This window comes from Lissotriton helveticus, chromosome 1_1, assembly GCF_964261635.1.
Source record: "Lissotriton helveticus chromosome 1_1, aLisHel1.1, whole genome shotgun sequence".
In the NCBI taxonomy this organism is placed as follows: domain Eukaryota; kingdom Metazoa; phylum Chordata; class Amphibia; order Caudata; family Salamandridae; genus Lissotriton; species Lissotriton helveticus.
The window spans coordinates 774,131,998-774,149,886 of record NC_136057.1 but is presented as its reverse complement, the minus strand read 5'-3'; the positions used below and the strand labels follow the sequence as shown (position 1 = coordinate 774,149,886).

The window sequence follows — 17,889 nt, the reverse complement described above, 5'->3', positions numbered from 1 at the left end:
CATGATTCCCCTTCAGATATCAGTCGGAGTTTGCTGGATACAACATCATGTATTTAATGTTCTTATTGCATAGTTCTCGTTTTACCTCCTCGAAGCTCCGACGTTGGGGGTGGACTTTTAGCATGAAGTCTGAGAAGAACCGCACTACTGCGTTTTCATAATGGAGGTTGCCATGGGACCGGGCCACCTGTAGGGTAGCATCCCTGTCCCGATAGTTCTGGATCCTGGCGATTATGGTTCGCGGTGGCATGCCTAGTTTTGGTTTGGGTACAGGTTCTTTATGCGAGCATTCAATAGTGAAATAGTTCAACAGGTGTTTAGGGTGTAGATGGTTGAGTATAAGGTCTTCGAGAAACAGGTCTACGCTCGGTCCCTCTGCCCCCTCCGGAACCCTCACCACTCAGTTATTTCTGTAGGCGTGCCTTTCCTGGTCTTCCAACCTTGCTTCCATATCTACTTTCTGTTTCGTGAATTTCTGTACTTGCCTCTTATCTCCAGTCTCTTTGTCCTCGATTGTAGCTGGTTTATATTAGATTCAGCTGTGGAGACCTACTCTGATATTTTACAAAAGTCAGCTCTAAACAGGTTTACATCAATTGTAACTGCATCAAGTTTTGGTTCAATTGACCATTTCAGGTCCGTTATCACTGCCCTTATGGCGCTGAGTGACGATTCAGTCAGTACCGCCGTTTCAGGTTGTGGGTTCTGCACCCAGCATATTTGTCCATTTTGTTGGTCCGGGTGTGGGCCGTACCTTTTGGTTTCATCCTGCAATCTTGTGTCGTCAGCAGTTAGTAGAGCCGTACCTGCGTAGTATCAATGTACTAAAGTCACCCCTGCTACGTCTCTGTGTGCCCCACCTACCAGCAATCAATGGCAAGAGGGTGACACAAATCATTGTGTCATATGCATTCAATGCATCACACAGACCAGTGTGGGGGGTAGGGAGTATTTGTCACTTCGGGATCTCAATGTTTTGTGTCCAATGTTAGGATCCAGACGGATCACGTCAACCAGTTCTGTTTAGCAGGATGGGGGGGGGGGGGGGGGGGGGGGTCCGAGCCCAGAAAAGTTCTATAATGCCTCCCTCCCCCTGCCAGTGCACTGCTCCTTGTCTCAGAGTTATACCCCTCTCATGGTTCCTGAATTAGTTCCACTCGGCAGTGGCTCCTTCAAAAATGGAAGGCACAGGCCCGCCACTTACCAGGCCTTTTCCTCTTTCCGTGAGCGTCTCTTGGAGGTCCCTCAGGGGGTCTCCAGAGAGGTGGGCGGGTTGCCAATCTAGGTCCCGCCACTGCCCCATGTGTCATGGTCCCATATTGTCTTGTACTATCAATGCCTGCTGCGCTCATGTTTTACCTACATATGTGAAGTGTAGCACAAACAATAAGTGCTTCTAGGTGATCCTCTGTTCTAGCGTGGTTGTGCGTGTTACACTGATTGTGGTCTAGTGTGGTTGTGCGTGTTACATTGATTGCTGATGCCACCTGGCTCTGCCATGTCCCTTAAATATGCCATCTATACAGTGTATTAGAGTAACACTGCCCTCGACATCGTTGGTTGCTTTATGCGCACACTCTGGGTGCTTTGTTGATAATGCGGCAGTGCTTCGCCCAGTGACACGCTTCCAGTGTCCACTGTAGGTGGCCGTGTTCTAGTTTTTTCCTAGCAAAGCCGTTGGCGTGCGACGTACGGGTGTGGCCTAATTAAACCACGCCCAGCCGTCAATCCACGCTTTGCGTATCAATTTCAGGAAGAGGAGGACCTCCGTGCTGGTCACACTGGATGAGGGAGCTTGCCGCAATGTGAGACTGCGCGGCGACCCGGGATCAGGCAGTGTTGAGAGTTTGCTCCCTCAGAACAGTTATGTTCTCGGGAGCCGGGCGCCATTTCGAGTTTTGAATATTGATAAACTTGTATATGTATCCCGAGTTGTTGGGACTCTCCACTACACGTGACGATCGAGTTATGATCACCAGAGACTATTTTAACTTGGCACATTGATCGAATTGCGGTCTGGCCAAGTCCAGGACTGGGAACGACAGACGTCCTGAAGAAGACCGGGGTGACCTTTTGAGGCACAGTAAGTCGGTCGAAACATGTTGGCACAAGCAGTATTAGGAGGGGTGTTTTGAGAACCTAAATTTCTCCTCTAAACACGACCCATCCTAACTTTCATTTAATCCTGGTTGTGGAACCTATGAATAAAGGTTTAATCGGTATCCCCAAACCCGTTTTAGAGCACTTTCCTATTAACTGCACTTTTGTCGTATCACCATTCCCAGTCACAGGGTGATATTTATCACTGTGTTTGTTATATTTCTTTCTTTACGTGTTATGTCTTGTGATCCTGTACTTTTTTATTTTTTACCCCCTCCCTTATGCTCCGCCCTAAGTGTGGCTACACCAGGGCGTATTGTAAGCAGACCCGATAATGAAGCATGTCACAGACTTTGGTGTGTGAGTGAGGGCAGTTTTTCAAAACAGATGTATTTCTCTCTGTTTCGTGTTGTCACACGTGTACCCTAGTCTCTCCACCCTTTTCTGTGTGTGTACTTTGCCTTGGGGGTTTAGGGGTGGTGGAGTTTTTTTTGTCCCTCTCCCCTTCCTTGTGAATAGCCATGTGAAAATGGCCAGAGAGAGCTGGTCATTTTGTCCAATCTCCGTCTGGTCCTGCTTTAATACTTTCGCTTGACGCATCTCGCTCCTCAGTGGCTCGAGAGGAACGGGACACTCAGCAATGTGACTTGTCCCAGACGCACCAGCAACAATTGTGGATTCTTCCATATGGTCTGCGAATGCCGTTATTGCTCGTTACTGGACTGCGGTTTTTTCTACTTTGGATCCTTAAAGATGAGGGGGGCCTAAGGAGTGTACGCAAACTGGTGGGCAAAGGAGAAACAATAGCTAAGCGAGGCATCACGCGACAATGGAACTTGGCCCACGCCTCCTCTCAGGCTGAGTGGACGGCAGCAAAAAACTGGTGTGTGAAACTCAAGGAACCAATATATAGAGCAAGGGTATGCCCTTACAAACACTAAAAGATTTGTAGAGGTGGAGGGCATATTACAACTTACTTGTGCCCTAGATAGTGTGTCATACAATCTTATCTGTATGGGTTCTGCTATTCTTTCTCGATGATCATAACACCATGTGATGTGTATTTGTCTCCCCACCCTTTTATGCTCTCCCTTCTCAATATTGGGCTTTTGAAGAAAATAATAAAGTTTCATAGCCTCAATTATATATGGGCAGTGCGACCCCCCCACCCTGGATCACTGTGGCAAAAAAAACTGAGTTTATTTCATAATAAACAAACTGCAGCACCAACTCTTTCCTCACCCCCTCTAAGTTGCTCCAAATACCCCTACCTCCCTCGGCCACATACACAGGACGTCCATGTAGTAGCCTGGCTCCCCCAAACAGGGGAGTCCTCCCTCTTCTTCCCTCCAGCTGACCATTGGCAGCCAATAGCCTCAAGAGAGAAGAGGCAAGGGAACAGGGGTAGCAACGAGAGAGCGTGGCCATCAATAAGTAGAGAACACTGCCACCACGAAGATTCAGATCCACGTAAGTCCACAAGTAAAACAAGTAGATTCGGGCACCCAAAAATAGCAGGCAGCATTTGAGGTCTGCACGGGCACAGAGGTGACTAAATAGGACCACCCATAATTTAAAGACACAAGTGTGCCTCTGCCGCCCTCCCAGGTGACTACACTGACCGTGACAATCAATAGGCATGAAGGCTGTTTTCGCAGGCTCCATGTGCTAATTTGAAAAAAATATATAGAATGCAGCAGCTGTTGGACACCTTACGACTCGTGGGAGTCCGTCTGCATCTGTACCCAGGGGCCAATATAGCAACGACCCTAACTTGACCAGGAACTTCAAATGAGCTACAAAAATGTGAATGTGAATATAAGAATCCCTCAGATCTACTCCCCAGGAGCATGGGTGAAACAAACGTGCCTGCAGAGCATGGGGACCCACAACTCTTTAGGGGGCTGCAAACACTTAATTGAGTCCCCTACCAATGAATATTTGTGAGATATGTCAAGCTCAGGAGGCCCTAAATATTGGAGGTTCAGGGAGCCCGTATCACATTCTGCAGGCGTGCCCCATCATTTTGTGTTACGCCACTGCCCTGGAACTATCAGTGAAATGATACTCTGCAATGTTTCCATTTGAAGCAAGTCTTCTTTGGATATTGGTTAAACCTTTTGAGACTGAGAACTAGTCTGGATTTCTCTGACTATTTCTGAACCAAAAAAGACTCTGGAATGAAACCCCTGGCTTTCAAAATCAGATGTTTCATTGGATTATGTGAGTACGTTTGAACAACCAAACTGGAGTCTGCAGGAATCTCGTCAAACTCCAGAGAATATACTTGTTTTATTATCTGCAGGACCCAGGCAACTGAACATTTCCATGCCATGCTTTGAGAACAAATGAGCGCAGCACCCTCTACTGGAATTTCGGCACACTCGAGAACGATTTTTGGTCCTTGGCCGAGGATGCAGGGGCTTGGTATTCGGGTTTCTGAAAGGGTCAGACTGGCCTACTGTGAAAGGAAACCACCCTGGTCACCTTTTCTTACATGACCTATTTAGAAGATCGAGCTTGATCCGAGCTTTAAGCCATTGTGCAGGTTTATGATTCTAGAAAGCTCTATTAAGGAGATCCAAAAAACTGGTCCACAAACAGTTTATTCAGAGAAAAGGGCATCTGAAGTAACCGCTTTCTCAGCACTTTCTACTTTCTAATCCCTGAGACGAAATTTACACAGTGCAACAACAGAGAAAGTGGTGGCCTTTAGGATATCATAGGTAACATTTGACATGCTTGAAAAGCGTTATGAACGGTCTACTGCTTGGTGAATGGCTGTTTATATTGTCTGTAAAGCCTTGACAGGAAATGGTGAAGCAAAAACTGCACAGAGATGCCTCAACCTTCCAGTTCACTGATTCTTACGCTGAAACATCCCCAAAAATTATGGTTGACCACTAGCCAGACTGTCCCGCATGGGATTCATTTTAACAGCTGAAGGTTATAATCTGGTTAAGAATTTAAAGTATGTCAGCCTTTCCATTCCCTTTTAAGAAGATCTATAATCTCTTTGTTAAGAGCCAAGAATGTGGGAGGATGATAGTGAAGGTGCCAAACATTCCTGAGCTAGTTCTCGGTCATACTTCAAAAGGGTTATAAACTCTGATTTGTTAATTATTTCACCCCTTGGAGCAGTCTCAGGCTCCTGGAGTTCTTCCTCAACATACTCTGGAGAGGGGCAAGATGATATTGAAGGAGGAGATGAAACATTTACTGAAGACAAAAGAGAAGAGGGAGAATCGTGGCTACTAGCTGTATCCTGTGACTTCAATATGGCTTCAGATAACGAAGAATAGCAGAAACCACATTTGATCTCCAGACAACTCAAACCCAGCAGTGAGAAAAAGAAGAGCATGGCCCTCCCCCTGCGGTTCTTCCTCTCACCATCATCATCCTTGGAAAAGTGGAGCATTTTAGCCAGTGCTTTCTGTGATCCACACTGAACACTAGAACGGCCTAGCACACAATTGCTCTTATATATATTTCAAAAGGACCCCAGCGGTCTAAGTAAAGCCTTAACCAAATTAGCAACCTCCATTTGAAGAAAAAAATTAATTATCTAGTGACAGCATTTTACACAACACATTTACCGATTTAGACACAGAAACCTGAACGTGCACATTACACGTGTTGTATAAGGTGACACAGGATTGCACAGGAGCCCTGCACACAATATTCAGTTGGCTGGAGACCTTGAGTTTGCCCACTGTGTCCGGCAGCTTTATACCTCCACAAAATGGCATCCAACCGCACAAAGAAGGAGGTGAGTATAAAATACCTCATGCAGAAGCCAGGGGGTGAAAAAGGCTGATGGACATACCGCTGACTTACCACCCACACACACTCAGGACGGAGGCATGGACTTGCCCGAACAGGAGAAGGAGGAGACGGCCACTCACCAACTTCTACAGCACCGGTTCAGCACATTGCAAGAAAACTTTGTGGGGCTGCGACAGAAGGTCGCTGCCGACATGAAACAGGTTAGAGCCGACATTAACAAACTGTTCGACGATTCTTCAGAGAGGGCCGGAGATAGTAGGGAGGAGGAGCTCGCCGAACTATTGAGGAGCTATTGGAGTTGCCGGACCACAATGAAGACTTATGTCTGCGACTAGAAGACAGGCCCAGACGCTCTAATATCCACATCAAGGGGTTCCACTTCAAGCAGATGCCGGGAAGCTGGAGGACTTTGTGACCCGCTTCTTTCGACACGTTGCTCTTCATTGGGTGACAGGGAGCACGTCTTTGTTAGACCTGGCATCATTGATGTGTGGTTTCCCCTGTATATTTTGCCTTGACCTCCTGTATTTTTGCTGTGTGTTGGATTCCATTTTGCTGGTCTAGATGCTTTGGGCACTTTGCCACTGCTGTTCAGTGCCTAAGTGCAAGTGCTCCCTTTGCAAATTATTGTTACGGATTGGTGTTTCCACGATTGGCATGTCTGATTTACTAGTCAGTCCCTAGTACAGTGCACTGTGTCTGCAAATCAAATGCTGCTAGTGGGCTGCAGCATTGATTGTGCCACCCACATAAGCAGCCTGTAAATGTAACTCAGGCCTGCCACTGTAGAGCCTGTGTGCAGTCTGGTACTGCCATGTCAACCTGGCAAATGCACCCTCTTGCCAGGCCCTAAACCTCGCTTTTCTTACATGTACGTCACCCCTAAGGTAGGCCCAAAGCACCTCTGTGGGCAGGGTGCAATGTATGTAAAAGGTAGGACATGCCCTGATGTGTGTGGCATGTCCTGATAGTGAATTACTGTTAATCAGGATGTTAAAATGCATCTTTTAGTGAAGGTGATTTTTACATTCTGTGTTTGAAAATACCACTTTTAGAAAGTAGGTATTTTTCTTGCTTAGCCATCCAGTGTGCCTCTGCTAGGGTGTGGATTGACTGTCTGGGTTCGGAGTGTAAGGGGCTGGGGAGGTGCAGTAGCTCCATAGAGTCTGATGAGTCTCTGATGAGTCAGGACTGGGCTGAATAGACCAGGGCTGCATTTAGACTAGGGGGAAGAGATTTACTTTCACCTGAATGGGCCACGTATGCCTTCACAATAATGTCTCCACCTCCTGTCAGGAAGCTGCACCAGAGAGGACAGAATTGGTTTAGAACAAGCACAGGGCTTCTCTGCCACCAGAGAACAAAGGATTTTGTAGTATAAATATTGGTGCCCAGACCTGAGAAATTTAGATCACTTCTGGGAAATCAAGAGGAACCTTTGCCAAGGAGAAGAGCCAGAGAAGCTGAGGAGGAATACTGCCCCTTTGCTGTTTGCTGTCTGGGGTTGGCCTGCAGTGGGTACTTGCTGCCAAGGAAAGGAGAAAGGACTTTGCTGTTTGCTGTGTCCGGTGTTGAGGATGATCTCCAAAGGCTTGAAACTGGCCAGGCCTCCTGTTACAAAGTCTCAGTGACACAAAGACGTCACCACCAGCTCCCATGAACTTCATTGTTGGGAGTTCTGACCTGCAAAGAGGTGTCTGCTGTTGTTTTGAACCTCTGGAGGCTGTTTGCCGCTGGGAAAAGTAACGCAACTTCGAGAAGCGCGATGCATCCGAACCCGTTTCGGCCGTATTGATGAAGAAATCATTCCAGCGCCCACCAGCGGCTCGGGAAATCACTGCACAGCACATTGAGCGCACCGATCTTAGTCAGAAATTACGGCACAGATTCCGACGCAAGGCCTGCTGTGCAGCTGCAAGAACCCAGGCATAGTCACGGATCATTGCATCAAGGCACCAAGTCTATTGCAGTAAGAAACCAACGCATCACCTCCCCACGCAGTAAGAAACAGATGCATCACCTCCTCTCCGGTAAGGAACTGACCGTCACCTCCCCTGCGCAGCAGTAAGGAACCAACGCATCACCTCCCTGGGATCAGTGAACCGATGCATCATCTTCCCAGAGTGTAAGGAACCAACGCTGATTTGCATATGGCCATGTCTGAACTGGGGTGGTGTGGAGTGCAAAAAAAGATGGATTTAGGGCCAGATCTCTGTACTGGGGTGAATGTATGACATTGTGCTGCATTCTGTCCATCAACTGTTGTTTTCGCATTTGTCACCTTGAGTGGGACGGGTATGCTCAGAATTGAGTCCTGTGCTCTCCACACCACTAGGGTCAAGCTATCCCGGCTGATGACGGCTGATAGCCAGAAACCGGTCCTAGGATGCTTGATTCCGGTCCAGGGAAGACTTGACTTGGTAGTTCGGGCTTGACTGTTCTCATGAGGCACAGGGTCAAGGCTGATTTGCATATGGCCATGTCTGAACTGGGGTGGTGTGGAGTGCAAAAAACGATGGATTTAGGCCCAGATCTCTGTACTGGCCTCTTGGGACAGCAGGCGAGTCCAGGAAGGTGCCGCAAAGGTAGGCCCCAAAGCCGCGGACTAAACTGCAAGTCGCAGCCGGCCTCACCTCCACTCAGGCTCCAGCCAGGAACCCGGGGTAGCGCCGGCAGCCATAACTCGATTTGTGCGATCCGGCTGGAGCGACGTTCTTGGTGTCGGAGGAATCCTCTGATGGTCACGGATCCAGCGGTGGTGTCTGTGCGCGTTTTCGTGGGCGAGAGACTCTCTAGCGCGCGGCCATCTTGGTGCAGCGCCACCTAGCGCCCCCTAATTTATTTGAGTCCAAACACGACATGTCTACCTGCTCCCAATCAAACGCTAGCACTCATCAAATACAATATAGGAACCCCATATTATCCAATGGGAGAGTTCAGCCTTGCAGTAGTGAAAAGCAAATTTAGGAGTTCACCACCAGGACTTGTAAAAATTAAATCCACATATCCTGCTTTTTAAATACAGGGCACTCTGCCCTATGGATATTTAGGGCCTACTTTTGGGGGGGACTTATATGCATTAAAAAGGATGGTTTAGATCTGGCAAAAGGTCTATTTTGCAAGGTCGAATTGGCAAGTTTAATACTACACTACAGGTGGCAACGGCACTTTAGAGAGTGGCACAATGAGTGCTGCAGGCCCACTAGTAGAGAACTTAATTTACAGACCCTCGGGTCATGTAGTACCACTTTACTAGGGGCTTACAAGTTAATTAAAAGCATCAATAAGGTATAGTCCAATGTTACTATGTTTAAGGGAGTGAACACAAGGACTTACACACTGGTTAGCAGTGGTAAAGTGCACAGGGTCCTAATGCCAACAAAAACGATTTCAGAAACCAGGAGGGGTGAATGAAAAATGTTTAGGATAAAACCACACCAAGGATGTCAGGTCTAACAGTTGAAAACCTTGCACACCGACCAGTATTGCGTGGAGCTCTGAATACTTCCTTGAGTCACTCACTATCTTAATGAGAAATTAGCCATTTGAACTACACTTTATGTACATGGAGATGTTTATATGCTTTTCCTTTTTGAAATCAATAAAAACATTTAAACCATAAACTACACTTTAATTTATTATGACAAACATCTGCAATTTTACTTCAAGTTGAACAAGGTTTTGGCGCATTGGCCACCCTAGTGTGATTTATACAAGGATGCTTACTGTAAACTATCACCTTTCTTTTTGGAAGTGCTACATAATGGGATGGCTATTATATGAAATACTTCCACAGTGCCATCAGATTCCAACACTACTACCTTGGTCTCCCATTCTCCCTTCATCATGTTTGATTTTCTCTTTTAAAAATAATTTATGGTACAAAAACATACATTTATTGTGATTATATTTCAAATTTAAATATGTAACAATTGGCTACAACAATCAATCTGGCCTAATTTTTTGCCTTGAATGAACTATTCACAGGACCCAGACTGGCAAGGTAGGACTGGGACAGAAAATAGGCCCAGGCACCCAAGTAAAAGAGGTCCCCAGTCGCAAATCAGATTGGTAAAAAAGTGACTCAAATTTGCAATTCAGTGCAGTTTTAAACGTATAAAAACACATTGTATAGGTATTTCACAAGGTATGGGATATACTGTACAAATTAGCGCCATCTGCAAGCAAGGTTTCTGGTAATATCAGAGAAATCAGCAATAAAAAATGGTCCACCAGACCATAAAATCAACCCACACACAGCAAAAAAAAAACCAGCCCATCAGTGATATGTCAGAGCAGCCCTTCAGGCACTGCATGCCTGCCCTATAGGACAGCCAAACCCTGCAGATTGGGAACCAAAAGCAGCCTGGCAAAAAAATGTCAAATCGGTAGCATGTTTGCTTTTTTAGGTCAGGCCCTTAAGACAGCTTTGTTGTCTTCTCAGGCTACTGTTATTTTCAAGAAATTCACACTATTGGTTAGGAGGATTGTGGATGATGAGCCAACGCCAAGACTCAAACCTGGTTCTCCAGCTCCACAGTCGGCCGCTCTGGCCATTACGCCACATCATCTCCCCACTTTTATGGTTAGTAGTTGGTTCTGTTTTAGAAGGCGCCAACAGGAGAAATTAGCTGGTGCAAACTGCCTCCTGACGACAGCAAATGGTCCTCCTATTTACCCAGCGGCTCCATTCACTTGGAGTAACTGCACAAAGCCTATTTGCATTGTCCACATCTGCTTGAAAGTAATTCCTTTCTGTTCAACATTTGCATTTTTTTATATTAACTTTAAATGGTGGCTATTTATTTTGCCTACACTCATTTTTATGTCATACGTAAGCGTACACGGTCTTGTTTACTTTCGTATACATGTCTGTGGGTCTAAAGCCATCCCCCAACTTCTCATTTGTTGGTTTCAATGTCCTTTAAAAATCCTTGCTCGCTAGTGGTTATTCCTGCCTCTTTGTCCCTCCTTTTTCCTCCAAGGAGCAGGGACTAAGTTCAATAGCATTACGCTTTGTGGTTATCTGTTTGTGGAGGGACTATTTTATAATTTTTTCCATCTAGGTTACACTGTGGGTGCACAGCCTTTACATTTTATTGCAGTATTCGTCCCTCCCAGGTCCTTTCATGTGGCTGACATTCTTTTGTATTCTCTCCGAAGGCAGCTCCCAGGCTGGCTTGTTTACAGTTTGTTGGTAAACTGTGGAGTTAACCCCTTCGATGCTGGCCCGTTTCCGCCGCTGTGCAGTAAACAAACGAACAGGGCGGGGCCGTGACGAACCCCAGCCGTCATCCGCACACGAGCACCGCGGAGCGTGACGGCTGGGGTTCGTCATCAGCATGCAAGGGGTTAATGAGACAGTTTATTTTCTGCTGTGGATGCTCAGCCTTTACGCTATGTGGTGTTGGTTATAGCTTAGGAGTTGAATGACGTCCTACTATTGGGCAGAGGGCTTGCTGAGCCATATATTGATTTATTCAGTGATTCTATTTAAATAAATGCTTACACTGACCGTGATTGTTTTTAATGTGCGCGGGGGACGGGGGCTCGCTTAGTCAGAGGTTTGCTTACTAAGGAAGTCACTTTCTTATGCATTCTTTCTTAGAGGAAGTTTGTTGTTTTTGGTGCATTGCCGGAAACAGCGGTCCAGCACGTCTGTTGTCAGAAAGGGCTCGCGGAGTCAAGGGTTTGTTTACTTACCGCGTCATTTCAAAGAATGCTTTTTCCTGTGGGAGCACGTTAATTTTTGTCACATGCAGCTTACAGAGGCAGTTCTGCTGTCTTCATGTGTATATGGTTCTGCTCTTCTAGAAAAGGACACACAGTTGCATGTGCTTCTACAGAAGCATTAACTTGTCCTTCTGGGGTGGCCATTAAAAAAAAACCAACACATTTGCAATGAAATAGGTCTCGCATTAGTTAAATGCAAGCTATTGGCTTTGCAAACGTAAAAGTAATACGGCGGACAAACCACTTTTTTTTCTATTTATTCACTTTTGTAATAATGGCAGCACACTGCGCGGCATGCTGCCATTACTAAAAAAGTCAATAAATAAACAATAAAGTATTACTTTTCCATTTGAAAAGGCAATAGCTCTGCATTTAACTGATGCGAGACCTATTGCATTGCAAATGCTTGTTAAAATGTATGTTAGAAAGTGCTTAAGTACTATTGTAGCTTAGCTGCCTTTGATTTGAGTACTTGGTTAGGTGGTGATTTATTCTTGCCTCCTTCGAAAATAATATTAACAACCACAATACAAATAATAATAATACCACAAATGATAATGATAATAATAATAATACGGGCGGTGCAGCTGAACAGTTTATTGTTTAATAAACATCACTAGTAAAACAGCTAAATCAGTTAATGTTTTTAATAGTTTTTTTGTAAGAATACAGTGGGCACATTTAAGTGGTAGATTATTTTCATTCTATTTTTGTTACATATGCTTGCAATTAAAAAACATACCATGCACTGACCTGCCAAGGCCAAACCTATTGGCTCTGTCAATGCTTTTTATACTATATCATCCATGTGCATACATATACAAGTGTCAAAGTAGAATTGAAATCAACATCCTTTAACAAAACCATTTTAAACATTCCTAGAAAAAAATTATAAATATGTATGCATGTATATGATATCTCTAAAGCTTGAACCTAGCCAAAAGGTAGCAGAGCGCTGTGCATGGCCAAAGTGAAGCATAAAGTCAGTGACTGAATAGGGAGGACGTTTGGATTTATGGGGGTTGTTACTTAGAGGTGCTCCTCAATCCTCAGGTGGCAGTTTTGCCCCACTGGTTCCTTAGCCAAGTACAAGCATTAAATATCCAAATATAGGCAAAATGGAGAGGAGGAAGATTAAAGAAAACCAAAAAACGTGCTACTAATAATACATAGAAGTCGTTTCCTTACATGTAACCACTGGGCCCAAATTTCTTCAAAAACAAATCCACTTATTAGCATCCTGGTTACCATTCACAATAAAATAGTACTCTCTAAAACAATTCTACAAGTGCTCTTGGGTAGGTGAAGAGGGTTTCAATTGAGAGTAATTTAATTATTTAAATTTTTCAGTAAAGTCATCTGCAACAAAATGGAAACAAAAATGTACAATATGCAATGCAAACCTAAGTGGTCTGGGAAATTGTTAAGGGCCAGATACACATTTGTATCTTTTTATTGTAAACATCTGATTGCGGCCTAAAAGACCTCCAATTATGCCTATCAGCAATTTACAAAAGGATTCCTGGTAGGCATAAATGGGTCTACTTATGCAGATTTGTCAGCCACAAGCACAGAGACAACTGCAGTAGTAAATCCAATGCAAGGGGAGAAAGTGAGCATTATTAGGCGTGGTTTGCCCTGTACGTTTGTACATGGCCACAAACATGTACGAATGTGTACATTACCAAAGTTAAAATCCAACCCCATCCCACCCTGCAAATGGTCTGAATGTTAAGCTTTCATGGTGGGAAGTGGAGGAGATCACTGGTAGATTTGCTCGGGTTGTAGAGGTATGTATTGCTTCACGAGAAAAAAACAATATGTATGTTGGGACAGCAAGCTCCCTCCTCCGTGCTTAAATCTATTGTATGCATTTTCCACAGAGGGTATTACCAGCCTGTGGGAAATGTCACGACAGTCCCAGGAGTACAACGTGAAACCTACGCTTAGAAAACTTTGATTGGTGGAGGATTCCAGACACTATCAGGAATGTTTCTGAATTGTTAAAAAAAAAAAGCCCATGAAAGTATGTTCAGTAAAATCTCCACCAGAATATTTGCTTTTATTTCATGAATTGGGCCCGACGAATTTATGACAAGTTGCTATGAACTATTTTCAGCTGACAAGGTTTTCCACGTGACTATCGGTGATAATAGGCTTTTCTTTATGACAAATCACACAATTAATTTGGTACCTTTCTAGTTTTATATACAGTTGTAGAGAATTATTCTCAAAGTTATAAAAGACTGTTGTGAATCTCTGTAATCTGTTTCTATTATTTATTCATAATACAAGGAAGCAACATGGAGATAGGATGTGTTTATTTTTGCATGGAACATGTGAATCAAATTTTCAAATCTAAGTACTTGGCTTAAAAGAGGGTGTTCAGTTCAGCGCTTAGCATCTTTCTTGCTGTTTTTCTGCAAATAAACATTTTGTATTTTTTTTTATAAGTAAAGGCTGGCTTGTAAACTGAACTGTGGTCGGGGCATTTCTGTGTGCTAATGAAGGAATATGGCTTAATTCTATTTTGAAAATGATTTAATAATCACTAAAAATGATGCACTTGGTTGAGCTATTACAAACATGCAGTAGAGTTTCCAAAAAGTTTTAGAGAACAGTTGCACTCAGTATGCGACTGTAGGAGGTTAACATTGTGTCGAGCTTCTCAGGATGACGTGGTACAATCAAAACGCAACAACATGCTATTCCGTATGTTATGTAAGAGTCGCACTGGATTGAGTGCATCATTTAATGCAAACAGACACAAATAACAGATTCTTAAAATGCTATCATTTCGAAATGGTCTTTATATAAAAAAACTGGCAAAATAACATTTAATTAACTGAAATGGTTTAACCACCATAAGTAACTGTGGTTTTGATTTTTAAAAAAGCCTTTCCTGAGAGCCTTACTCACGCCACAGGTGATGCTCCTTAATAGCCAGGCATATGACACACACTTTGTTTTGGAGTTTTGAGAAATCAACTATATGAAAACAAACATGGGCAAAAAAATATGCTCATAACCAACTGAACTCGAAATCTTCACAATAATTGGTACCTGTCACAAAAAAAGTTATAAGCATACACATTCTCTATGAAAAAGAACATTTTATACTACTCGTTTTAAATTTGTTTAGAAAGACCAACAGTCCAAATCCAAATAGCATTACAGCAGTCTTCTTCATTTTTCCTGTACTCCAAAATGTCGGTTTCTGGAGAGGTGGGACACGGCAAGGAACATTCTGTTGACCATACTGCAACTAGAAAAATAAACACAGAGTTTCACTGAAAGTTGAGATATTTAAACTTATTTAGTGCTAACTGTACAAAATGTCCTACTTGTATACGCATTAATGTATTGCTGAAATCATGCAGTCATCACCGAAAAGTCGTTATTACAAAAAATATACGGACTAAACAACGAGAAGTTCACGCACATCTTTGAAGCCTATTCACAAAGGTATTTTAGAGTACATAAAGTAGTAATAATGTAGCATATTCTCTTTCGAGCCCTTGTGCATTTGACCCAAAACATCTGAAAATGGAAATAACCTGGTCATAATCGGGGTAAATGCACATTCAGTTAACTCAATTGAAAGAACTGTGTCTTAATTGGAATGTTACTGATGGAGAGTTTGATTCACAAAGGCATGTAAAGGCACTCACACTGGCTTTCAGATCTCTGTATGGCACTTGCCCAAACTAACTGAAAGCCCGACTACCGAGATACACCCAAGCCCGTTCCCTCCGATCCAACAGCCGTGCTCAGATTGTTGTTCCTCGAGCAAAAAGAGCTCGGCTGGGGGGACGGACTTTCTCAGCCAACGTGGCAACACTTTGGAACTCCCTGCCCCCAGCTCTTCAGCAGCCCCCTTCCGAGCCTTGCTTCAAGCGCATGCTGAAAACATGGCTCTTTACCCAACCACGCTAGTTGCAAATCCCTCTTAGTCCTTATGGTCAAAATGTGTTACTGTAGCGCCAGGACACCTTCTAGTTGAGGTAGCTGTTCGCGCTTTAGAAAACTCTGTATTATTATTATGTAAAAGAGTATTGCAGTAGTAATATTTCCCATATTTATAAATGCTTTTGCGACTAGGCGTTTATAATCCTACAAGTTTTATTCGCACTATGACTTTTCAATCGAAAATGAAAACAAAAACTGTTTAACATTTTCCCAAAGATAACTGAGGGGAATGTAGTACAGGTTTTTCGAGATGAACAGCAGCCAAGCCCACCATGTGATTTGAATACACATATTACAGGGTTGGAAAAACGAAAACACGTTCGTAAGAACGATAGATTTAAGATCAGCCACAGTAATTGATCAGGCTCACATGCCATTCCATTTTTAGGTCGAGCCTAGACAATGTTTGCGCTGTTGTCTAGCAACCTGTTGTAAATGGTTTGTGGCGGTTTAATATCAGCACTCAAATTAAGTTTATTAAGAAATAAATCAATATACAGTGCAAAAAGCAGGGGGGAGCATGGGCACCCCTGCCTGGTGCCTCTGCTAATACTACGCCCATTGTTTGGCATTGCTTTTTGTTTGTGCCAGTGTCTTTCAGAAATCCTTGCTTGCTACTGGGCAATCCTTCCTCTTTTCCCTGCTTTGACTTTCCGCTTTCCTGCCACGGAGCACAAGCCAAGTACTGCCTCCTTACACTTTTGGTCTTTATGTGTTGCTCTGGAGACAACTTTGTTTTTTAGTGCGTGGCCGCCTGCATTCCTGAGATAACAGCAGCAATTGGGATCCCTGGTGCATGTGAGCACCCTGCTCGTGTCTTCGGTATCATGCGTGTTCAGCTGCAGCATCCGTCTTTTTAAAAACAAAAAAATGTTTCCTGCTTGTCGCCATTCAGTATTTTCTATTCTTATAATGAATATGCCAACTGCACCTGTGCTGCTCCTTCACTATAATAAACTTAATTATTCAGCATTTTTTAGATAATAGTAAATTTCACTACGGCCAAAGGAATTGGAAGTCATACTTCAATTTTCGATTCGTTATAGCGCCCCCCCTTCACAGCCTCTCTTTTGTATCTAGAGCTAAAGTCGTCCAATGATGTCCATCCAACTGCGAAGGATGCGTATTGTCTGGCTACTTATCTGATTGTGATTGGAGAGAGTCCAGATGGAGCCATGAGCAAACCAATCACCAACCACCAGGAGCCACTGTTTGAGATCAGGGGTGGACGAGGAAGCGTTACATGACACTGGATGGCAGTTAAGTCACATTTGTCAGTGTATGCTGCACTCAGTCTCAGTTTCTTCAACTAATCCACAGAACCACTACATCCCTTTGGGCACAGACATTTAGAGACACTACTTCAACATGGCAACGACACAACTTCTGTTCAGTAGGACTGGTAGCAGCAGCCCCGCACTCCCAGCACCAGGCACCTCAAGACCGAGAGGAGCACGTCCTCTGAGACTTCAAATCCCACCTTTCCCTGCACCGGAGTGTCTTTAAAAATCACAAGCCGGCCAGAGGCGCGTATAGCAGCAGCCCTGCACTCCCAGCACCAGGCACTCAATACTGGGAGGAGCACGACCTCTGGGACTTCAAATACCACCTTTCAGTGCGCCGGAGCGGCTTTAAACATCACAAGCCGCCCCGCAGCACATGTAGCAGCAGCCCCGCACTCCCAGCACCAAGCACTCAAGCCTGGGAGGAGCACGACATCTGGGACTTCAAATCCCACCTTTCGCTGTGTCGTAGCGCCTTCAAAAATAACACGCTGGCCCGCGGTGCCAAGGGTGGGCCCGTCCACACCCGCCGGAGCACGGAGGAGGCTGCCCCCCCCCTCTAACACCGGGGCCAACAGAGAGAGAACTCCCAACTTTCAGGTACTGTGTCAATGTTATTTTAATCGATTATTAATATTCCCCCTAGGCGCCTAATTAAGACGTTTAGGAATCTATAATGAGCAAGCACAAGGGCCGTTCCAACCGCACTGGAGTAACGGGAACATTGGATGCTTTTATTACATGGGCAGAATCAATGTTCAGCCACCACATTGAGCTAATAGAGCGGCGGCTCTCACTGGATCCACTCACTTTGCAGAGATGTTCATCACTAGGCACTTACAATCTGGGCCGTATCCCGCAAATTACCCCACCTACCCCCACACAAAGCCTGTCCTTGCTTCACCCTTCTTCAGATCTGGATGCCCCAATCCCCTCTGATATTCCAAATGGGCCCATTTAGGAATGAGGGGCAGGGTCCCCAAGTCTCACAATGATGATCTCACGAACTAACCACCAG

General features: G+C 44.5%; 1 protein-coding gene across 5 annotated transcripts in view; it reads right to left on the bottom strand.

Annotated features, from left to right (window-relative positions):
- Window positions 1-12,201: 12,201 nt before the first annotated feature.
- The window catches only part of ASZ1 (ankyrin repeat, SAM and basic leucine zipper domain containing 1), a 2,002,188-nt gene continuing 1,996,500 nt past the window's right edge, over window positions 12,202-17,889 (bottom strand). For 4 of the 5 annotated variants that reach the window (XM_078674338.1, XM_078674341.1, XM_078674343.1 and 1 more), the window contains one exon: window positions 12,202-14,884. In XM_078674338.1, the coding sequence (XP_078530464.1) occupies window positions 14,717-14,884 (168 nt within the window). In that variant the 3' untranslated portion in view covers window positions 12,202-14,716. The remainder of the gene's footprint in view (window positions 14,885-17,889) is intronic. The other variant, XM_078674339.1, reaches the window with a different exon arrangement.